Genomic DNA, 25634 nt, shown 5'->3' with positions numbered 1-25634 from the left:
AATGTTACTATTTAGAATGCGTCAGAGACTACTAAAATGTAGGCACTAGAAAGGACCTTGGGTAGCACCTAATTTATCCACATAAAACATTACGTATCAATTAGTTCAAGATCTAAAGGCTGGTATATGTTAGTATCAGATAATCACTGATCGATCATATTAGAGAATCAGAGATTAATAGTGATTAGAAAAAACTGTCCACCTTATGGCAATCTCTCCTAGATCTTCATATGCTTTGTGTTATTAAGTAAAGCATTTGGTGCAGATCTCGATACTCAGAACTAAAACCTGTGCCTTCTCTTTCATTCTTACCTTACTTAATTATCTTTATAGAGAATAAAAGACCCTTCTCTGAACCAACCATCTGTAAAAGCTTCATTCCTAACTTCTCCATATAAAATAAAACCACCAGCAGCATAATATGATCACTATTACTATTCTCCAATACCTTGAGTGCCAGGAGTGTTATTCTTTTATAGAATTCTACGAACTTTTACATTTATTGGTTCCAATAGAATGCTCTTCCAGAAACTGAAATGGGAGTAAGAGTCACTGCCCAATGCACCAGAATGGGCTGCTGTGAACATAGTCAAATGATAAATGGAAAGATGCATTTCAATAAGAAAAATCACAACTAACAAAATAGCATCCTTATTTTCAGTTATATCTGCCCTAATTCTTCTTTTATCTGGCCAATTCCTTGAAGATAGAGACTAAATCTGTCTTCCATAGATTTAATATCTCCTAAGGGAGCTAGAAAAAGCTGATTTTTTAATGAGGTGGATGGACCTAGAGTCTGTCATACAGAGTGAAGTAAGCCAGAGAGAGAAAAACAAATATTGTATGCTAACTCATATATATGGAATCTAAAAAAAAAAAAAAATGGTACTGATGAACCCAGTGACAGGGCAAGAATAAGGATGCAGATGCAGAGAATGAACTGGAGGACACAGGGTTGGGGGGGTGGGGGGCGAAGGGGAAGCTGGGATGAAGTGAGAGAGTAGCATAGACATATATACACTACCAAATGTAAAATAGATAGCTAGTGGGAAGTTGCTGTATAACAAAGGGAGATCAACTCGATGCGTGATGCCTTAGAGGGCCAGGATAGGGAGGGTGTGAGGGAGTCACGAGGAGGGAGGGGATATGGGGATATATGTATAAATACAGCTGATTCACTTTAGTGTACCTCAAAAACTGGTACAAGAGCATAAAGCAATTATATTCCAATAAAGAGCTTAAAGAAAAAAAAAAGATAACAGTAAAAAAAAAAGGCTTAGCTAAACTATGGCTCTAGGACACTGACAGACTAAATGTAACTGCAATTTGAAATAAAATATTTATACATTAAACTTAGACCTTTCTCTCTATAAAACTGATAAATTCTATTTATACAATCACTGTCAATTTTTCAAAAAGATTTTAATCACGTATTTAAAATTTAGTTGTTCAAGGGAATTCCCTGGTGGTCCAGTGGTTAGGACTCTGCGCTTCCACTGCGGGGGATACAGCTTCCATCCCTGGTCAGAGAACTAAGATTCTGCAAGCTGCATGGCAGAGCCAAAAAAAAAAATTCAGTTTTCAGGATTTCTATGTACTTCTGAGACAACCAATAATTATATTTTTCCTAATTTTTCTAAACCACATTATAAACACCAAGATCTTACATGCATAATAATAAATTTTTTTAATTTTGATTAAATGTTTAAAACACTACTTTTCTACTTTTATCTACCAGTCTAATTTTGTCTGTAAATAATGCATTCATTTGATAAGAACTATACCTCATCAAAGAGATCACAGGATCTATAAGGAGGACCTCTTTCTGAAACAAAGCCTGCAAATGCCATTCCACTGAGAACTTTAGTGAGGAAATCATTCTCAGCCAAACCACGCTGTCCCAAGAAAGCTGTCTGTAAAGAAAGAAAATGTGAAATGAATAAGTTATCACTTAGTAATGGATGAATGGTCAAAACGGAAATATAATAGAAAGATCAAAGCCTGAATAAATGTCTTTATGCATAAATGTGTTGTTATAAAATACATTTCTCTCTGAAAGGGTTTTGATACCCGAAATACTACATATATTGAAAAGAATAAAAATGAATCTGTCTAAAGCAGGAGGAGAAATCAGAAATAACCTCAATTTTAAAAGAAAAAAGCAATTTAAAGTTAACGTACTCTAAAGGAAAATGTCAGTTCTGCAGTATTATTAAAGATTATTGTACACCTGACACTAACACAACATTGTAAATCAACTATATTCCAATAAAAATAAAGAAAAAAAGAAAAAAAATTATCACTTAATTACACAAAGCAAAGATGTTAAATAATCACATTTGATAAATTAAGGTCAAAATACAGGGCTAGAAAAAGACAACCAAGTTGTTATATTAAATTAGAGTCTACATTTTGGACACATATAGTATCGTATTACATCTTACCTTGTGAAAATGTATTACTGGTTCTGCATGAATTCGTATAAGTTGTAAGCATGATCTATATCCTTGGAAAAGTTGTGCAAATAATCTAAGAAAAACTGCACGTACTTCTTTATCCTGAAAATATAAGAAGAGATATGTTCTATAATTGAATTTCTTAAAAAACGAACAAAAATCACAAAGTCAAAAAGTTGGAAAGAACTTGAGAGATTCTAATAAATCTGTCCATGCTTCCTACACGGAAGTCTCATCTGTGGCAGGACTAAGTGGTGGGCATCTAGTCTGTCCCATTCTTGGACAGTGTAGGCTGTTAAATAGTTCTTTTAAAAACTGAACAAAACTTGCATCTAGTAATCCAACTTTCCTCTCAGAAAAAATCATAAATCACAGGGTTTTCCCTTTCACCATGTTAGAGAAGGGCATATTTCCCAAGATTTTTATACCCATCAAAAGAATTATAGTCACAAATACAAAAGAAAAAAGACTGTATTTCAAAGGCTTATGAAATAGTTCCAAAGTTTATCCAATTTATAAAAATCTATTCTTAAATTAAAAAGATATGATTTAAAAATCTGTTTTGATAATGCATATTTTTAAAAAAATCATAGTTTTAGAACTCTAAGGAAACTTACAGATTTATTTAGTCAAACCCTTATTTAATTGATGAAGAAACAGTTAAAAATGCTTCATAATTTGTCAAAGCTGTGCAGCTCCATAATGTTCCTTACTGGCCACAAAGCTCATCTCTAAGAAATGCATTGATCAAAACAAAAAAAGTGTCTCTGTTATATATTCACTCTTTTATGGCTTCCATTTGGAGCTACATTCACCGACTCATTCCTTAAACTTAATTCTCTCCTGTAACCAACAATCTCTTTTTCCATTTTTTGTAAGCTTCCCTTTTTTATCCTTGCCTGACCCTTTTGATTTGATGCTTGGCAGTTTTTCAGACTCTAATCTAGATTCTGATTTTTTGTCCTATACTTACTCATGCCTCCTCAGAGCAACAGTTTTAGCCTACTCCCCTTCCAGCCAGTTACTGCCTGTGGCTTCTCTTTGAGTAGGTCACAAGGTCAGTCAGTGACAATTCTTCTAATTTCTAATTTGGCACACCTTTACTAGGCTGTCCATCTAACACTCACTATACTCAGCTTCTCTGAAAAACATACAAAGAAAAGCAACTCTTTAAAAACATCAAATTTAAATATTAAATTTCTTACCAGCATTTTTGAGTGAGATAAAGCTGTTCGTGGAGGGGGGAAAGCGTGATCTGCTACTTCCAAATCTGGGTGTAGAATCTAAAGCAAAGAAGCTTTGTTATGTAAAAGATCTTAACATCAATAAAACCTATTATTTGATCTACCTGTGGCATTAAGATGAAAAAGTGTCAGTACGTGAATGATAATATATTCCCTCCGTGAAATACGAGTTAGTTGAGGCAGCTCTGTATGTACTATGTGAAAAGATCTCTAAGAAAAACTACTTAATTAAAAAACATGTTCTAGAAAAACACAGTTTGATTTCATTTATTTGAAAATAAAACAAAATAAATCCTAAATCTGTATATGTACATGCACTGATATACATATAAATGAAAGTGAAGTTCTGAAACACACACTAAACTATAAAATAGTAGTCACTTCTGGGAAAAGAATGGTCTAGAGCAGAGCTATTTGCCTACACAGTTGAAAATCCTAAGCATTTGTTTTTATGTTTCTTAGTGTAATTAAAAATTAATTAGTTAATTAATTAACTAAAATACGGAGAGAAAGGAAATAAGTTTATGAACCTCACAGTCCAGAGGGATAACAGCATAACACAATCTGACAAGTATTATAAATATGTAAAATAATAATATATGAAAATAAAGTATAATTAATTCAACCAAGGGAAAGTTAAAAAAAAGAAGGTAACATTTGCATTAGGCTTTGAAGAAAGCAGGCTGGGGAGCAGGTGTGAAAGAAAGGTCCAGGTAAGACTTACACAGAGAAAAAAATAATTCTGTATCAGAATGCAGCAAATTTCTGTCTTTGCAGAATCATTTTCAAATACTCAGGGTTTGGTAGTATACTTACAATAGACCAAAAGACTCAAAACAATACTTATACATGGCACCAAAATATTGATAATATTTATAATCCAATCACCAAATCATTACTACAGTATAATGTCTTCATGTCTATAAAATTATCCATGATTACTATATAGCTGGAGTACTGTGTAACCATTTGATTACAATTATTTACTGATCAAATGAAGCTCATATACTTCTGTGTCAAATCTCCCACACAGAACACCAAATGTAATTTCCTTTTGGTCCTATTTTGCCAGTATACTATGCTCTCATGTACACTGTAGCACATAATCCACTATAGTGCTTGAAAACTATACAAAAAGGCATACTCAATTTCATCAGAAATGAATTTTACTCACTGATCAAATTTGGTGGTACAGGTGTTATAGGTTAAGGTTTACCAGTGTGCAGCAGAACCTCTACCAAGAGCCATCAACTTAAGAACTAAAATCTTAATCTTTGTTAATTTTGGTACTTAATCCCTGAATAATTAAAAATATCAAGTAATCATATGTAAGATTTTTTAACTTATTTAATAGTTCTAGAAACATAAAACTTTTTTCAATCACTCTACTACTGTCTCAGCTTTTGCTATAACCATATACCACTGATGCAATTATTTAGCTAATATTTTTCTTTAAAATGTGTTTAAATCAACTCATCTTTAAATCTAGTATTTTCTCAGATGTCATCTGTGAAGTCACAGGTTTTGTATGCTATTTTTAATAAACATTATAATAAATACATAATTACTAAAATTAAAAAAGTTGTCACCTACCACCCCAAATCATCTCCATACTTCACTTTGGGAAACAGTCATTTGTCATTCTTTGTACAAAACATTCATCCTCTTAATAAAGACTAGGAAACAGAGGCCTAGACATAAAGTATGATTTGCTCAAAAATATCAAGTGGCAGGATGTAGACTGGAATTTAGGTCTCCTAAGTCCTAAATTAGTATGCTTTTTACTCTATCACACCTTGTATTTCAGATTACAAATTATATTGGGAAAAGTCAGTCTTCTCTAAAAGTTTCCATCCCATAGATACCACTATAACAACATAAGGACTGACACAAATTTGGAAATTTCTGAGAATAAATCCCTCCTGGTAATCCTAGACTTTTGAGTTCCTATCTAAGTTCCTATTTAAGGGAAGAAAAAAAAAGATTTTAAACAGCTCAGACTGGAATACTATTGAAGATGAATATGAATGCCTTAGTTCTAGTAACAGCTTGAAAGGGAATACAGAATTTATACACTTCAAATTTCTGATGATGGATGAATGGGCACCTAAAATATTGTCAGTAAAATAAAATACTGTGCTTTTAAAAATAAACAAAGGTTGACAAAAAAATTTAAATTTGTTTCATGAGAAACACCCAGATCACAAGATTTCTTAAATCTTCTCTGCACAGAATGCTGGACATTTAGTCTATCAATAGGTTACATCTTATTGTAGTAACTTGGAAACATTGGCCAGTCACTATCACACTTTTTTTGCAAAAAGCACATTTACCAAAAAGAAAGGAGATGCAAGGTGAAGGAAAAGGAACAGGTGCTAGCCTCTAATAAGGGATGTCGAGAATCAGGGATTTCAAGGCATTGTCTGGTCTTGTTTTCATAGTGTTCAGTATATAGTATTCAGTATGTAGCAACTACTAAATAAGTATGCTGAGTGAAAAAATGAAAGTAGAACAAATATTCAGTTAGGATTCAAAGTATATTCTTTAGATAATATGTAGTAAATAATCCTATTCTAACTACTATAGGAGAATATTTCATGTTTTAAGAAGACATAACTCTCTTTAAGTAATTACACTGTCAATGAATGATATCCAATTATCTTAGTTTAGATTTAAATCAAGAGAAAATTACTATAAAAAATACATCATACCAAAGAAAGAGCTGCTTGAGTCTGATGTAGAAGTGGTTCCGGAAGGGAAGAGAGGTGGATACATTCAGGAATTTTAATAGTGCCTCCATCCAAATCAGCTATGATTACATCTAACTGAAAAAAGATAAAAAAAATTAATCTGTAATTAATAAATGTATTTCTAGACTGGCTTCCCAGCTACTGTATATTTCCCAGCTTCCTCTGAAATTAGTTATGGCGTGTGACCAAATTTCTGCCAATGGAATGTGAAAACTGATGTGCACACTTCTAGGCATTCAAAACAGCGGGGCTAAGGCCCTCCTACCATCTCTTTCCCCTTCCCATGGCTGAAACTATGAACCAGCAGTAACCCAACTTTGAACATTCAGAGGATGACAATGCCTGTGTGGATTCTAGTGGAGGAACAAGAAGCAAAGAGGCTTGGACCTTGAATGAGTTCACAGAGCAAACTGGTTTGACACAATGGAACGTTTCTACCTACAAACTGCTGCATGAATGTTAAATAAAATTCCATTTTGTTTAAGCCACTGCATTTTGCACGCTTTATTACAGTAATTCAGCCCCATCCTAAACAACACAGTAATCATTATAAGAGTTAGCAAGCAAAGCAATTAGTATACATCAAAATGGTACTGTGTAGGCAAGTAAGAAAGAAACTTATTTTTAGCACTTTACAAAGTCTATTTTAAAATAACATGTAGCTGGTGCAGTGGGCCTGGCGGCACAGGTGGCGGCGCTGTGCCTGCTGTGGTACGCATTGAGTGCGGGCAGCACTGTGGTCAACAAGGTGATCTTGAGTGCCTACCCGTTCCCTGTGACTGTGTCGTTGTGCCACATCCTGGCACTGTGTGCGGGGCTCCCATCTCTACTCGGCGCCTGGCATGTGCCCCCACTGCTGAGCATCTCAGGCCCTGGGCCTGGTCCACATCAGTCACCCACCCACTTCTGCCGCTGCGCCGCTGCTGCTCGCCTTCAGCAGATACTTCATGTCGCTCTCCCGGATCATCATGAAGGAGAGACAGAGCGCCAAGCTATACCGCTCACTCATCCCCAGCAATGTCCTGCTGGCCACTGTCACCAAGCTGTCCTTCGACAAGTGGGGGCTTGTCAGTGCCCTTGCTGCCACATCGTGCTTCTCGCTTCAGAATATTTTCCGCAAAAAAGGTATTAAGAGATTCAAGGATCCACCATCTCCGGCTGCTGAATATCTTGGGCTCCCATGCTGTCTTTTTTATGACTCCCATGTGGGTCCTGATGGACCTCTCGGCTTTCCTGGTCAGCAGTGACCTGACCTATGTGTCTCAGTGGCTTTTGACGCTTCTGCTCCAGGCTGTCAGTGGCTTCTATAACTTTGCCCAGAACATCATTGCATTCACCATCCTCAACTTCATCAGCCCTCTAAGTTACTCAGTTGCCAATGCCACCAAGAGAATCATGGTCATCACAGTGTCCCTGATCATACTGCGAAACCCAGTCACCAGCACCAACGTCCTGGACAAGATGACGGCCATCCTGGGGGTCTTTCTGTACAACAAGACCAAGTATGACGCGAATCAGCGAGCCTGGAAGCACCTCCTCCCCATCACGAGGGGGGACCTGAGCAGTAAGGAGCATCATTGGAGCCCCCTGGAGAAGCCCCATTAATGGCATCCTCTTCCCCCAGCAAGGGGACTATCAGCACAGCTGCAACAACATCTTGACGGATTACTTCCAGTACAGCCGGCAGAGCTACCCAAACTTGTACACATTGAACCGTTATGACGTGTATAGTCTAGTGAGCAGGGCAGGACATTCTGCCAGTTCTTCCCTTCACACCCCAGCAGTATCAGAAACTTCTGACAACCAGTGAATGCATAACCCAACCAAGGGGGGATGGTGCAGAACCATCAGAAGACCCTGGGGTTCTGGCCCCCCTGGGGCAGCAGGACACTGTCCCTGCAGTGGGGACAACAGCCCTGGAGCTCTGGTGTCTCATGCCTTTTCTTCCTGGAGTCTGTCTTCTAAGGGCTGCATCGCCATGGAAATCTCAGCCAGGTTTTACCTTTCTGTGTGGACTTATTCCCCAAGTCATGTTTTTCAGAGTCCTTGTTCTGCTTTCCAGATAACAGCCAGGACTCTCTCTGGGAAGGACACAGATCTCAGAGCAGGCAAGTCCTTTCCTTGTGGGGAGGGTGGCAAGGAAAGGACCCTAGCATGGTGCTTGGTGACAGACTAGCCACTTTAATTCCACTGCTCAGGTAGGCATAGGACTGGTGCAGGCATGGAGCAGAAGAGTGCAAAGGTTACTGAAAACATCTCCAGCCACAACGATGGACTCAGCTTTTTGGTCAGCCCCATGGCTGTTGGCAATTCTGGCAAACTTTCCCCAGTGCAAAGCTATTGCAATTAGCATTGAATTCTTAGAGCCTAATTCTCTGACTCGAAAGTTGGAAATGGCATGTGTCCGGATCCAGAAGGAAGGGTGACTGCTGTCTCCTGGGCTCCCTCTTCCCTTGTCGGAGTGGGACAACCTTCCTCTTGGAGCAGCAAGGAGGAGGGGACGCAGGGGTGTGAGAAGGATCCAGAGGAAACCATGCTCTGTGCTTCAGGCTCTATTTCTATAATACTCATTTTGTATTTTCTGATGAGCCTTCACCACTTCTGTGCTGAGTTAGTAGGATGTTTGATGGGGAGATGTTGGTTTTATGAGGACTGTGCATTTTTCTAGGGCATATTTTGTAGCTGTCTGTGTTTTTATACCTCAGTCCCCCTTAGGGGATGCAGGACGCATGAGGATTGGCTTATGGTTAGAAAACCCTTTTGTTTTTAAGTATTTAAAAATAAGAGAAGTTGCTGGTGATGCCTGTCTCGGCACAATTTCTGCATTTAGTAGGAAGGAATGAAGTGTTTTGAAGTGCTTTTCTAGTGACCACAATCTCTGACGGTGAGATGAATCAAGAATGTCATCTAGATAGTTTGTGTCACAGATGAGAGCTCAGCACTCTGATTCCATTAGCTGTTCTTGTGGTGTTTACATTAGGATCTGAATCATGTCCCAGTGAAGGGGCAAGCACCAAGCTAGGATTTGGTTTGCCAAATCAGAGTCTCTGGTCAAGAAAAAATGTGGAATCATCAGAAAGATTATGTGATGCCAGTGGGTAACCCAAGTGCTGAAGTCCAGGTCAGAACACCTGGCATCATGAGACTATACCCTTGGAGGGGACCACTTGCTTGGCTGGTGGGGTCTTCACTGATGGCTGCCTTCTTCCTTCAGCCCTGTCCCCAGCTTCTCAAATAGGCACTTGGCTTGATCAGCAGATGGGATTTCAGGTCCCCCTTTACCTTCTGGAGCGTGACAGTTCTCTGTTCCAAGAGGAAGTACCTACTGTAGCTTATGCTTGACACCTGTTTGTTTTTGATAATTGGAATTTTGTACTTAGAGGTTACATTTTGTCAGCTTATGAATGGGCAGCTCCTGGAGAGGTCATGGTGTCCCCTTCTGGCCTGTGAGTTTAGCACCACTGGCCTCAGGAGTCTCTGCTTTTTGTTGGCTTGTTTTTTAATTACTTCGACCCCAGTTCTAAGACAATGCTGTGTAAAACAGAAAGGGGCTGTCCTGAAGGGGGTTATTTTTGAAAAGAACTTGCTGAGTGCCTTCATCAGGGGCAGTAGAGTCTGGGGAAATTTGGGGGATAATTTTGCATGGCAAAAAAATAAATAAGATAAGATAAAATAAAATAAAATAACATGTAAAAATGTAATAGAGAAACTAAGCCAAGATTGATGAAGTTATTATGTTGATAATAGGATTAAAATTAATTCTAATTTATTCAATAAAAAATTAAGAAATTTACTTTTGTCAGCGCTTGGTTTGTCTAATTTCCAGAGACAGTTTATATTTAGTGGGAAAAAATAACCTACAAACCAGATAAGTGTGTTTCTCATTAGTAATAATGAGGTTTTACTTAATATTTACTGATTTATACAGATTTCTATATGGTGATATCAGTTAAATAGGAACTAGATATCAATATATAAGGTTAGAAAGAATGATTAATATATGAATGAGAATCCTGCTTACAACTGCAATGTAGAATGGTCTTTTGTCAGTTTAAATGACACCTATGATTTGATTACAACTATAATTATGTAAAAGTACTTACACAGCTTACCTCTTTGCTGGCATTTAAAACTAAAACAGAATTTGAATTACAAACTCCTCAGGATTTGTGGATCATTGATGTCATAACAGCCCAATTTCTCAGTGAAGAATTTTTCTTAAACTTCCTGAAAAGTGTCACATAACCTGTTCCTTGCACTCTACTTACATTACCTGAGAGTATACTCCTTACACATAAGGAAACCCACTCATCATCATTGGGCATCTCTATTTAGTTGAAAACTCTTATACTGAGGAGAAACTGTTTCTATACCCACCATACCCACTGATTCTATTTTAGCCTCTAACCCTTTTTTTCTATGACAGCTACTTAAATATTTATCTTTAGCTATCAAATAACATTAGGCAATTACCTGAGAAAATTTCCTTAGGGCCTCACAGAATATAGTTTCTAAACTCTTGATATCCTACATACCCTGCTCTGAAGTCCATTATTTTGTTACAGTCCCTCTTAAAGTGTAGTATAGAGAAATAAACCTGTTATTTCAGAACTCGCTGAATACAGAATATTACTTTTTTCTCTTTAGTATTTTATTCGTATAGCACTAAGAACAGAATAATTTGATGGGGCTTATACTGAACTTGTATTCCACTAAAACCCTTTGCTCTTTTGCAAATGCTTTTTGTTTTTTAGTTATCATCCAATCAGCATTAACACAGGCATTTCAAATATGAATACATTAAAGCACTCAACAAAAGTATAACTAGACTACTAATTAATGGATAATTTTATCTTCCTTTCTCATATGCAGGATAAAGAATAAAGAAAGATAAACAATATGCCTGCAGAGGGAAATTTTAAAACATTAATTCATTTTATAAATCGCCTGTACTTGCTATAAGGAAAAATTAATATATTTAGATTTTTGAATGATGCTTTTCTTCCAGCCACTCTTTTCTATTGGGACTGCAACAGATCTGAAAATAGTAATTACTTGAAATGTTATAGGACTCAAAAAAATATGAAAAACCTCTGACCTCAATAACCGGCAAGTTAAAGATGAATACTTACAAGTTCATGAACATCAGTTTTAAAGACAGAATGTACTCCAATAATGAAAGGTGTTGGGGAACTCAGAACTTCCAGCAGCTGAGCCGGGAGAATAGGAATGTAAGGATAACTGGAAATAATAAAAATATACGTGAGATACATTTGTTCTTCCATAATACAACATAGCTTTCGTTTTCATGCTGTGTGAATTTTACCTATTTTACCTACCTATGTTTAGAAATAATCAATAATATTCTCAGGGTTCTTGATATTAAATTCTTGGGGAAAAAAAGATTTTAAAAAATCTTCATGTGAAAGATATGATCTGACATAACAAGATACAAAGTAAACACGGGCAGCTTCCTTATCCTTCACCCCTCCTAGGCAAGCAGTCTCTTTAGGTTTTTCAAACTTGCTTGAGAGAATTTTTCCTTACATAGAAATCTGACATCAGATGGAAACACTGACTCCCTGATGGAACCACTCCCTCAATACTGGTGATGATTTATTTGTGTATATAAAACAATCACTTGAATTCCATTTTTTATAATTGATTTTTATATTCAATAAGAATGGCAAGGTACAAAAATGAAGGTTTAGAATGCTCTCTTATCCAAACGTTAAGAAAAGCACATAGGTTAAAAAAAAGTTTTAATAAAATCTGTAGACTGTCTAAATTTTTTCTAGTTGGTATGAACTTAAGTTTCCTAGATATAGTGATTATCAAATTGATAAAAAAGAATATTAGAATATTCTACTTACAGCACTCTCAGTCATCACTGTTTAGACTGGTTTTGTTTTTTTTTTTTTTTACTTTTTATTACGAAAAATTAACATTCCTCTCCCTGCCCCAAAATAGGGACAAGAAAGGAAAATAAAGCCCCATGTATCGAATTCAGCTTTGACAATCACCAAAGCATGGTCACATACGTATTTCTATCCATTTTTGTTGTCTTCCCTACCATATTATTTGAAGCAAATCCCAGATATAATATCATTTATACATACTTTACTACATGTCTAAAAAGATAAGGACTCTTTTAAAAATAAAACCATAATACCATGATAACCCCCAAATTAATAATAATCCTTAATATTAATCAGAGTGTACTATCTTAAGACTTTTATCTCCAACTGTATTCAAAGGGAATTAAATGTTGCTGACAATACTATTCAAATTAATTATTTTTTCATGAAATAAATCACCACTCAATAATAGACAACTTGGAAAAATTCCAAATTCCAGGCTAGATTTCTATGAGAATCATGACTCTTACAACAGCAAAACTTTGTAAAATATGCCCTTGCCATTCAAAACTGTTGTGCTATGATGTTTTGACTGATCATTGATAAGTAATGCATAATTTGGGAATAAATAAAAATACCAAATAAAAACTCTCACCTATATTTAAGAGGAAACATTAATGATTCCAGGGCTCTACAAGCATCACTAAGTCTCTGGAAACTTGCAGAATGGAAGAGAACCTTATTTTCTGTGAGGACTGCACAAAAGAGGCTGAGGACATTCTGAATTCCTGAAATCACAAAAAGCAAATGCTTACCTAATGCATTTAATTTTATATGTGCTGCCAACAAAGAATGACATGGAATGAAAAAGCCAATATTTTAAAAATCTCTGAAGAAAAATAGTTGGTTAAACTATAAATTCCATAGAGCCTATGGGTATTTGTTTTCCCAAACTTTCAGTTTTGTTTGTCTTTATTCTTCAAATCAATGTAACACTCATTGAATATATTAGTTTTGGAAATACACTATTATCATCTTTTCAACTTCATCTCCAAGGTCTGTACTTAAATTTCTGTTTTAGATGCTTGGCATTGTTCTAATAACTTTTTTCCCTTTTAAGGTCTATTTGTCTCATGTTAACATAACCATACCAGTTTTGTTGCTGAAATTTTCCTGATATATCTTTTTTCTGCCTTTTTACATCAACCTTTCTCTACTTCTTGGAAACAGCATATAGTTGAAAATTTAAGAAATCTCCACTAAAATCAACAAGAAAAAAGCAACATAAGAAAATAATATGAATTTACAATTTACAAAATGGCTGATAAACATGAAAAGAAGCTCCAACGCTTCTTTTTTTAATTAATTAATTTACTGGCTGCATTGGGTCTTCGTTGCTGCACACGGGCTTTCTCTAATTGTGGTGAGCAGGGGCTACTCATTGTGGTGGCTTCTCTTGTTGTGGAGTACAGGCTCAAAGCACGCAGTCTTCATTAGTTGTGGCATGAGGGCTCAATAGTTGTGGCTCTTGGGCGCTAGAGTGCAGGCTCAGTAGTTATGGTGCATGGGCTTAGTTGCTTCATGACACGTGGGAATCTTCCTGGACCAGGGCTCAAACCTGTGTCCCCTGCATTGGCAGGTGGATTCTTAACCATTGCGTCACCAGGGAAGTCCCTCGAACACTTCTAATAGTCAGAAAAATTCAACCTAATAAATGCATGAGGTATGATATTAAACCTACTACAATCGCCAAAATCAAAGCCTGACAATTCTAAGTTTTTATGAGAAGCATAGGGAAAGGAACTATCATACATATTGCTGTGAGGAATATAAATAAAGTTAGGGGGCACATACTATATGATCTAGTTATTACAGTAATTTTAGTAATTCCATTATTAGTTATTTATCACAGAAACTCTCTCACATGCACCCAAGAAGAAAAGGTACAAAAAGGCACACTGTAGAAGTGTTTAAATAATGAAAAAAATGGACACATCCTAAATGTAGGAATGAAGAATAAATTATAGTAAAATCATATTATAAAGTAAACTTCCTCTGACTGAAAATGGCAAATGTGGACTGAAAGAAAAAACTAAAACTAAAATTTTATTATTCGAAATCTATAAAATGAAATAATTACTAAAGAAATTTAAATACAATTTTCAAGTGATATGGCTTTGGGGGTAGGTCTATGACATTTATACTTGTGAATTTAAGATAGATTAAAACATCACCAAGACTTCTGGGATACCTTTACAGCAGTGAAAATAAGAGAGCTAGTGCTACATATATCAACATGAATAACTCCCAAATATAATATTGAGTGAGGAAAGTAGGTGTAAAGTGATTCTATAGAATGACAGCATTTACATATTACCATACAGAATGCTAATATATATTGTTTTTCAGGTATATACAAACATACAGTCAAAATATAAAGATACACCTGGGACTAAAAAAGTACCAAATTTGGGACAGTATTTATCTCTGGGATGAGAAGGCATACACAGGAAGTTTCAACTGTATTCATGATGCTACATTTATTAAACTGGATCACAGATACGTTAAACATGATTTTTTTGGGGGGGGGGAATAATTTAAAGCTTACAGAAAAGTTGCAAGAATACTGCACAGACCACTCATTTACCCTTCATAATGATTCACCCAATGTTAAAATTTTGATCTGTTTGCTTTAACATTCCTACTTATGTGCTAGCATGTCCTGACTCTTTCTACAAACACTCACACATTTTTCTGAGCCATGTGAAGGTATATACATCATGACATTTATCCCTAAATACTTCAGTGTGTTTTTCCTAATAATAATGTCTTTCTTAACCACAGTGTGGTTATCATCCTCAGCAAATTTAACATGCTGCAATATTTTAAGTCTAATCTTACATTTGAATTCCAGTTTTGTCCACTGACTCAATGTTATTCTTTGCAGCTTTCCCCCTATCATCAGGATTCATTCTAAGGTTGATATTCCATTTAGCTGTCATGTTTCTGTACTCCCATTCAATATGGAGCATTTCTACAACCTTAATTTTATTTTTTTTTTACTGAGATAAAATTTACATACCATAAAATTAACCATTTCAAAGAGAACAATTTATTGATTTGTTTACTGAACCATCTGGCACCCCAGGAGTAAATCCTACTCCATCATGGTCTATGATCCTTCATCATATTGTTGAATTTGGTTTGCCAATATTTTGTTGAGGACATTTTCACCTAAGTTCATCAGGGATGTTGGCCTGTAGTTTCATTTTCTTGTAGTGTCCAAGTCTGGCTTTGGTAGCAGGGTAATGCTGGCCTTGTAAAATGAGTTGGAAGTGTTCCCACCTCTATTTTTTGTAAGAGTTTGTAATGGATAGCTATTAATTCTTCTTTAAATTTTTGGTTGGATTCACCAGAGAAGCCATGTGGTCCATGACTTTTCTTTTGAGGATGTTTTTGATTACTGACTTAATCTGCTTCTTAGTAACCGTTCTGTTTAGATTTTCTATTTCTTTATTATTTCGTTTTGGTACATTGTATGTTTCTAGGAATTTATTCATTCTTCTAGGTTACCTAACTGTTGGTGTGTGCACAGTAGTCTCCTCTTTCACACCTGATTTTATTTATTTGAGTCTTCTCTCTTATTTTTCTTAGTCTAGCTAAAGGTTTGTCAATTTTACTTATCTATTTTAAAAAACAGCTTTAAGTTTCATTGATTTTTTCTGTTTTATTCTCTATTTCATTTGTTTTTTGCTCTGACCTTTGTTATTTCCTTCCTTCTACTAACATCAGGCTTCATTTGCTGTTCTTTTTCTAATTCCTTGGAATGTAAAGTTGGGAGGCTTGAGATCTTTCTTTTTTCTTAATGTAGATATTTATCACCATAAAATTCCCTCTTAGATCTGCATTTGCTGCATCTAGTAAGTTTTGGTGTTTGCTTTTCCAATTTCATTTGTCTTATATTTTTGATTTCCGTTTTGATTTTTTCATTGGCCCACTGGTTGTTCAGGAGCATGCTGCTTAATCTCCATATATTTGTGAATTTACAAGCTTTCTTCTTGTTACTGACTTCTTGTTTCACACCATCCTAGTTGAAAAACATGCTTGATGTGATTTCAATCTTCATAAATTTATTGACTTGTTTTGTGATCTAATATATGATTCATCCTGGAGAATGTTCAATGTGTGCTTGAGAAAAATCTGTATACTATGTTGCTGTTGAATGGAAGGTTTTGTCTATCTCTGTTAGGTCTATCTGCTATAACATGTTGTTGAAGTCCTTACTATTTGCCTTATTGATCTGTTTGGATGACATATCCATTGTTGAATGTGGGGTTCTGAAGTCCTCTACTATTATTGTATTGCTGTCAATTTTCCCCTTCAGATCTGTAATATATGCTTTATATATTTAAGTACTCTGATGTTGGGTACATAAATATTCACAATTGTTATAACCTCTTGATGAACTGACTATTTTATCATTATATAATGACTCTCTCTCTTATTACAGTTTTTGGCTTTAAGTCTATTACGTCTGATATCAACGTAGCTACCTGTGCTTTCTTTTGGCTTCTATCTGCATGAGACATATTTTTATGTAGATTCACCTTCAGTCTATATGTATCCTGGAAGCTGAAGTGAGTCTTTTTTCTTTTAGGCTCCAGTGAAGACAGCAGTCAGCACCTAGCTTTGTGCTAATTAGAAGCTGAGCCTTGTAAACTATGCAGTCAAAACACCTTTTAGGGCAACACTGGGAGATGGGTGTTTTTGTCTGCTCCTACAACACTGAGCCTGGAGGGCTAACCACAGTAAATGTTCATATGCCGATTAAGAACTACTTCTTTGTTTTCTACAGCCTATGGGAGTTGTGAACACAAGCTCTCTTGGCTTTTAGAGCTAGGAGTTTGAGGGGCAATAGAGCCCAGAGGTAAACCCACACACACATGGGCACCTTATACAATGGAAAAAAGACAGCCTCTTCAATAAGTGGTGCTAGGAAAATTGATCAGCTACATGTAAAGGAATGAAATTAGAACACTTCTTAACACCATACACAAAAATAAACTCAAAATGCATTAAAGACCTAAATGTAAGGCCAGACACTATAAAATTCTTAGAGGAAAACATAGGCAGAACACTCTATGACATACATCAAAGCAAGATCCTTTCTGACCCCCCTCCTAGAATCATGGAAATAAAATAAAAAATAAACAAATGGGACCTCATGAAACTTAAAAGCTTTTGCACAGCAAAAGAAACCATAAACAAGACAAGAAGACAACCCTCAGAATGGGAGAAAATACTTGCCAACGAAGCAACAGACAAAGGATTAATCTCCAAAATACATAAGCAGCTCATGCAGCTTAATACCAAAAAAGCAAATAACCCAATCCCAAATGGGCAGAAGACCTAAATAGACATTTCCCCAAAGAAGACATACATATGGCTAACAAACACATGAAAAGATGCTCAACATCACTAATCATTAGAGAAATGCACATCAAAGCCACAATGAGGCATCACCTCACACCCGTCAGAATGGTCATCATCAAAAAATCTAGAAACAACAAATGTTGGAGAGGATGTGGAGAAAAGGAAACCCTCCTGCACTGTTGGTGGGAATGTAAGTTGGTACAGTCACTATGGAAAACAGTTTAGAGGTTCCCTAAAAAACTAAAAATGGAACTACCATATGACCCAGTAATTCCACTACTGGGCATATACCCAGAGAAAACCATAATCCAAAAAGAAACATGTACCTTAATATTTACTGCAGCACTGTCTACAATAGCCAGGACATGGAAACAACCTAAATGCTCATCAACAAATGAATGGATAAAGAAGATGTGGCACATATATACAATAGAATATTACTCAGCCATAAAAAGGAATGAAACTGAGTTACTTGTAATGAGGTGGACAGACCCAGAGACTGTCATACAGAGCGAAGTAAGCCAGAAAAAGAAAAACAAATACCGCATGCTAACTCACATATACAGAATCTAAAAAAATGGTACTGATGAACCCAGTGACAGGGCAAGAACAAGGATGCAGATGCAGAGAATGGACTGGAGGGCAAAGGGTTGGGGGGCGGGGGGGTGAAGGGGAAGCTGGGACGAAGTGAGAGAGTAGCATAGACATATATACACTACCAACTGTAAAATAGGTAGCTAGTGGGAAGTTATTGTATAACAAAGGGAAATCAACTTGATGATGGGTGATGCTTTAGAAGGCCAGGACATGGAGGGTGGGAGAGAGTCGCAAGGAGGGAGGGGATATGGGGATGTATGTGTAAATACAGCTAATTCACTTTGGTGTACCTGAAAAACTGGCACAACAGTGTAAAGCAATTATATTCCAATAAAGAGCTTAAAATAAATGAATGCAAGTGATATAAGGGAATCCATTTAATGTAACTTGAGCAAGGAAACATTGTCACTTTTTTCATTTCTAGTTCATGGAAGAAAATCCTATACACAAGTACTGAACTATTTCAAGTCTCTTGATCACCTATTTCATCATTTCAAAAATGTTACAGAGTACATCACAGATGTCAGTCAAGTTTTGTAACAACAATGTAGAAAACTAGTAATATATATAGCTAGTTTTTTTTTTCTGTGCTTCAGCAATGGATCATTTATATCTAGCCTAATCTAAAAGTTTGATTAATTCTAAAAATAAAAAAGATTAATTTTTAATCTAAAAAAAAAAAAAGAAGTTGATGTGCAAGATGTATGGCCCCAACCCTTTGCTCTTCAGGGAGAAGCTGGGCATTGGGTGTACCTTCTCCATTATACGGTGCTGTGCAAGGAGTGCATTTATAGCAAGAGTGTATCTCCATCATTCCTACCCATTTCAATGTGGGTATTTTCTTAGGAGCCCAAGGTACAGGAGTCAGTTAACTAGTTTCTAGATTTCTCTCATAGGGAATTGCTCTGTGTGCAGCTGTCTGTGAAAGAGTGAAATTTAGGAGCCTCCTATGTTGCCATCTTGGTGCTGAGTCTAACCTAGCCCTTCTATGACTCTCTCATTGCCAGGATTTTCCTGTTAAATTTCTAGCTGGTCTACCACTAGCCCCAAATACGATTATAACTTAGAAAAGCATAATTAGAGTTTTTTCCCTTTCATTTCCTACTGTATTCAGTATTATTTTTCCTGACAACAACATTGCGGGACTAAGCTTTCCACCGTTTTGGCAGCAAAGCTGCTGGTTTTATGGCCAGCCCCGCCCTGGCATAACTATCGTTTTCACTGATAGTACTGACATGTGGGAAAGGTGGGAGCCACCCCAGGTAAGAATGCTGCAGGTTCCTATTATTCTTATCCAAAGTTCTAGCATGAATAAATGCTTCTGAGTTCGTTGTTTACTTCTGGTTAATTTCCAGAGCACTGAAATAGTTGTATGCAACAATTTTTGTCTAGTTTCTCACTGATTCTTTGGGGAGAGGATTTTCTGTACTCTTTATACTGCCATAACCAGAATCATTATCCTTGATGATGTCAATTTTGTTCACCTAAACTTTTGTTTATTGCTATCTAACTTCTCCAACGTATACTGCATATTTTTCCTTGTAACTAATAAGCAATATATGTTCAGACACTTTAGAACACTCAAATATCTTGTTCCTCACCAAAATTTCTACCTAGATTTAGCATCTATTGATAATTACTACCTGAATCAGTCTTTACTAAGATGAATATAAAATTCTTCTCCAAATCCAGTACTTCCTCCACATTCACCAGTCAGCATTCAACATCCTGCAATAAGCAGAACCCTCATTTATTTCCCCACTAACCTGTTTATTTATATATCCATTATCAGTATGGACTCATGGATTTCTGTTTTTTTATTCCAATAGTCTATAAGTTATTACTGCCCTTAATTATTTTTGTGCCAATTAAGTCCTAGATTTAACAGTGGGCACCCTTTTAAACCTAGTTCCTGTGTCTCTGTTCTCTGTCCTGTGATATGAACTTTTTTTTTTTTAAAGTTCTTTCTTCCTTTCTGGCTTGACAAAATAATGCAGGCTCATATTTTACCTACCCTGTTCCTGCTCTGAAGTCAGCCACTTCTCCAAGGAGAAGTGGCCCCTTTTTGTGAGGAAGGGTGTTAAAGACCAAGGATTCTGGGTTATTAGGGTAAATGTTAGATCGTTTCTACTAGGGTGTCTTTGTTTCTGGGCTACTTCTGCAGATAAAGCAAATACATGTACATACATGAACACATATACATGGAGACAGAGAGACACATACACATATACATGTATACACACATATATTTGAGAAATTCTGAGTCCACATCATTACTTTCAATTCCAATCTATTCTCAAAGGGTCTCCCCACTGACTCCAATACATATTTTTATGTCCCTTCCTCCAGTAAGAACCCTGGATCCTAATAACACAAACACATTTATTCATTTGCTAAGTCTTATATTACATATAAACTGCAGAATTTTTTCAGCCATTCTAACTCAAAAAAAATCACACCAACTAAAAAGAAGTTAACAATTTATTTGCAATTCTCTCCTCAAATCTCTCCAAAACTGAGGTTATATAGTCAGATAGTGTGTTTGTAAGTTACTTTGATTAGTTTTTCCTCTTCAGTATGGTTATGTTATTCATTTGAAAGAAAATGGAGTTTGTTTCTGTATGCTTTTAGTTTCAATATTTTTTTTGTTTCTTCCCATCATGACTGATTTAATATTATTTTCTGAAGATGTGCGACCTGAATAAGTTTTGAAAAGTCAAAGCTACATAAGGTCTACTCAGAGAAGTGTCACTTCTTCCCTCAATTAATAGTACTGTAGCAATATCAATTTCCTGGTGGTTATAATGTACTATGATTATATAAGACATTATTGTTGGGGGAAGGTAGGTGATGTATACTTGAGAATTCTCTGTACCATTTTAGCAACTTCTTGTGAGTCAAAGTATTTAAAAATAAAAATTTATATTAAAAAAATCTACATTAATTTTCAAAGGCTATTATAACAAATTACCACAAACTTAATGGCCTAAAACAACACAAATATTTATCTCAAAGTTCGGCAAGTCAGAAGACATACTCTTGCATTTTCCAGCTTCTAGCACACCCACATTCCTGAGCTCATGGTGCCCTTCCATCATCAAAGCTGGTTAAGGCCGGTGGCCTCTTTCTCCCTCGTGTGATGTCAGAGTGCACCACTCTGATACTGACTCTTGCTTCCCTCTTCCATCTGTTAAGGACCTTTATGATTATATGGGGCCCAACTAAAGGAACTGATACTCGAGTTGTATTTTGAAGGATAAGCAGAAGTTAGAAGCAGGGAGAAAAGAGCATTAAGGCTTTCAAAGTTGACAGAAGACCATGTGCAAAGAAACACAGGACTGAGGGAGGAAAAGGCACTCAGAGAGACCTAGAAGTAGTTTTGCCAAGGGCAGGTTCATGAAGATTTGTATACCATAGGAAGGAGTCCAAGCTTTTTTCCTGAAGTCTCTAGGGAAGAACTTTTCCCTCTCCACTCCCACCTGAACCCTCTGTAATCCCCCACAAAAAAGATAATCCATCAGAAAATAAAACTCAGAGTCAGCATCATGTAGTATTAGATAAACTATGAAGAAGGCATGCAGTTTTAAGGGACTCTATCCTACTTATATCAGTAAAAACAATCGATTTGTGCTATCAAGGGGTGAAATATTACACTATACTTACTAATAGAGAATTTATGTCTCATGTATTAGAAATGATGCTAGTGCTTAAAGGGTAAGCTTCTCAATATCCAAAAAATTATTTAACATAATATAGAATAAATTTACCTCTGAGTAACTGAAGGATTGCTTAAATTTTATATTTTTAAATATCACATGCATTCTTCAGTTTTAGATAATCAACAATCTCAAATATTTTAAGAAATTACATTAATTTTTTTTTTTTACATTAATGTTTTTATTCCTAACTAGCAACACTTGTTGCTGTGTTCACAGAGTTACTTACAAATTCATTTTCTTTGAACTACTAGTCATAATCAGTTTTCTAAATAACCTTGAATTGTTTCCTAGTCTTTGGTAGCCAATGTTCACCCAAAGCTACACAATAACAGTAGAGAAAACAATATGAAAAACAAACATTCCAGTGATAATTGCTACTGATTTCACTACAATGGTACATACACATCCTGTTGATTATTCAAATAATGAAACATTCTGAAAAATTACTTCCTGATCTTAACTCTTCTTTAGGGGTTAAAGTTCTAAAATTCATAGCATCAAACATTAATGAACACATTTGTTACCCGTTTTGAAGAAAACAATACCAAAAACTTTTCTCCAGAATCCTCCCCTTCTCTGAATAACGATACTCTATACAAATAGAACACTATGTCTTGGCTTTCAAATGGGCAAACTGAGGAATTGAAAACCATGGTTTTCAAGACAGGCTATACTTTTAAAAGCCTTAAACAACTGACTATACTTCTGTCAATCCACAATGGAGAAAACTTAATAATGGTCACGGCTTAATACAAGTCATGAAAAAAGGAGATTTCTCATTCATTCGATCATTATTTGTTGAGTAGCTACTATGCTCCAGATGCCAGGAATACAATAATGAAGAAAAACAAAATCCCTACCCTCCCAGATTATCTAAAGCTTTATATAGTTTAGTTTTGTAACCACCACTGAGAGGCAATGTTTAATATTTGTTACAAATTCAGTATATTATTTCCAAACATAAGTGGAAATCTTCTAAGTAAAAAGTAACTAAGAAATGTAACTGAACTGGGCAACTATGCAGGGGTATATTTTAGTGGTTAAGAACAAGGGCTTATTCCCTTGAATAAAATACACTTTACATACTTATAAGTAGAGTTTAACAATGTGGTAATCTTTAAATATAAGAAGTCAATTAAAAAATACTTATGTCCACAAAGAATTCAAATCTAAAACTGTATATATATAGCCCAAGTAATAATCCATAGAAGATCAACTTAAGCAAAACTTTGTGAAAAGGTGTAGCATATTTCTTTCCTTGTTGAACACCACAACTGGTTCTCTGGGTCAAAGTTAATCACATCAACCCCAAACGGCCCAGGTTCCTAGTCTGTGTCTCTTAAGATTGACCAGGTTTTTAAATCTACTTTAATGCTTAAATTTAAGAAGCAGGAAGCAAACGAGACTTTAGGAACAGAATAGCAAACAAAGGAAGAGAATAATATACAGTGAATAACTGGAGAATTAAAGCAAGGAACAAAAAGGAGGCAACTGCCTTGGCAAAATGAACTCTTTTAATTAAAACTTTCTTCTCCCCTTTCATCCCTTCCCTCCACTATTAAATCTTTACCTAGCTGTTGAGAAATACAAGAAACTGCTAAACTCTGGGGATAGATGTAAAGAAATTTGAGGCAGGTTCGTAGGAGCTCACAGTTCAGTAAAGATGGCAAGTTGGTAAAAAAAATAGTTAATACACAACAGAATAGAGACCTGCACAAAATGCTACAGAGTACAGGAAAGAGGATAATTTATCCTGCCACCATCTGTAAGTTGCATACTTAATTGTTGGAATGAACCATATTTTATAAGAATATTAATCTCTAAAGTGCTCAAAGAGGGACTTCCCTGGCGGTCCAGTGGTTAAGACTCCATGCTTCCACTGCAGGGGTGTGGATTCAATCCCTGGTTGGGGGAGCTAAGATCCCACATACTGTGCAGTGTGGGGCCAAAAAAAAAAAAAAAGAGCAAAATGTAATTTTAGACAAGAGAACTTTGTGACAATGAGGGATAACAGTTAATAGCGATCCTGCCTCAGACATTTGCACTTACCAAAGAATAATTCAATTCAAAGATAGAGGTAACTACTTAGTGGCAGCATTTAAATGCCATAAAAGGAAAGTGGAGAAGAAAATTTTGAATCAGGATTCTTCTGAACTGTCTTCAAATGATATCATGTAGCAAGCACATACTTTATGTGTAATTCTAGCAAGTGTAGTACATTAGTCAACAAGTACTCCATTGGTCAATGACTGTCAGTCTTTGGTATTTTAAAAATGGTTCCTTTTCCAAAACTAGCATAAATATTTAATGTTTAATTTCGAAAAGAAAGCAATTAATTTCCTGATAACATTCTGACTACTTCTGAATGCTCAAGATTCATTAAACGTCTTACTATTTCATGAAGGCCTATCATGGCTCTATACCATTGTTTATGCTCTTCTTTCTGACTGGAATGTCTTTCTTCATTTTTCTAGCTAATAAGAGTTAGCTCTTAGTATCTCTATTACTGCACTAATTATACTGTACCATAATTTTTAAAACGTATCTGTTTCTTCATTAGGCTAAAAGTATCTGGGATAAGGGCTGAGATTATTTCATCTTTATATCACTAGTGACCTAGCACAGGACTTCGCACGTGGTAATGGGTTTGTAAGCATTTGATGAGAAAAATATACTCTGACAGATAGGCATCACAGAAACTTTATTCTTTGTGCTATTTATTACAAAAACTTAAATTGAAACACTCTTCCCTAGAAATTCTTAGAACTCTGGAATAAAGTAAACATGGTAAGAAGTTTCTTCAGAAAAGTGCTCCCAAACAGACTAGTGAGAAGATTTAATTTGTTTCAAATCCCCAAGACAAACAGCTGACATTTAAACTGTCAAAAAATGATTAATCATAAATATAGTTATAGTGAAACACAAAGCAGCCAAAAACAAACCCTCCCCCCCAAACAAAAACAAAACCTCAAAAAACAAAAACAAAACAAAAAAACCCACACACAAAAAAACTACATGAGATGGTCTACTTAGAGAAATGTCACTCCTTCCCTCAATTAATAGTATTGTGCCAATATCAATTTCCTGGTTGTTATAATGTTCTATGATTATATAAGACATTATTATTGGGGGAAGGTAGCTGATGTATACTTGAGAATTCTCTGTACCATTTTAGCAACTTTCTGTGAGTCAAAGAATTTAAACATAAAAATTTATATTTAAAAAGTCTGCAGTTGTATTAATTTCCAAGAAGAACAACAACAACAAAAACAAAGCCAGATAAGGACTCTATTAAAAAAGAAAACTGCAGTCAATATTATTGATTAACATAGATGTGAAAATTCTCAATAAAATACCAGCAAAATAACTTCAACTGCACATTAAAAGGATTATATACAATGATCAAGTGGAATTTACTCCCAGGATGAAAGGATAGTTCAACGTATACAAATCCATCAATGTGATATACCACATTAATAGCATTAAAGATAAAAAAAAAACCTATGATTATCTCAATAGATGCAGAAAAAAACATCTGATTCAATATTCTTTCATGACAAAAACTCTCAATAAATTG

General features: G+C 35.6%; 1 protein-coding gene across 5 annotated transcripts in view; it reads right to left on the bottom strand.

The window, feature by feature from the left end:
- SBF2 (SET binding factor 2) overlaps positions 1 to 25634 on the bottom strand; it is a 440997-nt gene that overhangs the window by 194819 nt on the left and 220544 nt on the right. For all 5 annotated transcript variants that reach the window (XM_057749271.1, XM_057749273.1, XM_057749274.1 and 2 more), the window contains 6 exons: positions 12964 to 13096; positions 11583 to 11691; positions 6412 to 6525; positions 3662 to 3739; positions 2445 to 2558; positions 1785 to 1913 (listed from right to left, as the gene is read on the bottom strand). In XM_057749271.1, the coding sequence (XP_057605254.1) occupies positions 1785 to 1913; positions 2445 to 2558; positions 3662 to 3739; positions 6412 to 6525; positions 11583 to 11691; positions 12964 to 13096 (677 nt within the window). The remainder of the gene's footprint in view (positions 1 to 1784; positions 1914 to 2444; positions 2559 to 3661; positions 3740 to 6411; positions 6526 to 11582; positions 11692 to 12963; positions 13097 to 25634) is intronic.

The sequence above is a fragment of the Hippopotamus amphibius genome, chromosome 9, assembly GCF_030028045.1.
Source record: "Hippopotamus amphibius kiboko isolate mHipAmp2 chromosome 9, mHipAmp2.hap2, whole genome shotgun sequence".
Taxonomy (NCBI): domain Eukaryota; kingdom Metazoa; phylum Chordata; class Mammalia; order Artiodactyla; family Hippopotamidae; genus Hippopotamus; species Hippopotamus amphibius.
The sequence above is the reverse complement of the archived record's forward strand: the minus strand, read 5'-3'. Positions and strand labels throughout refer to the sequence as shown.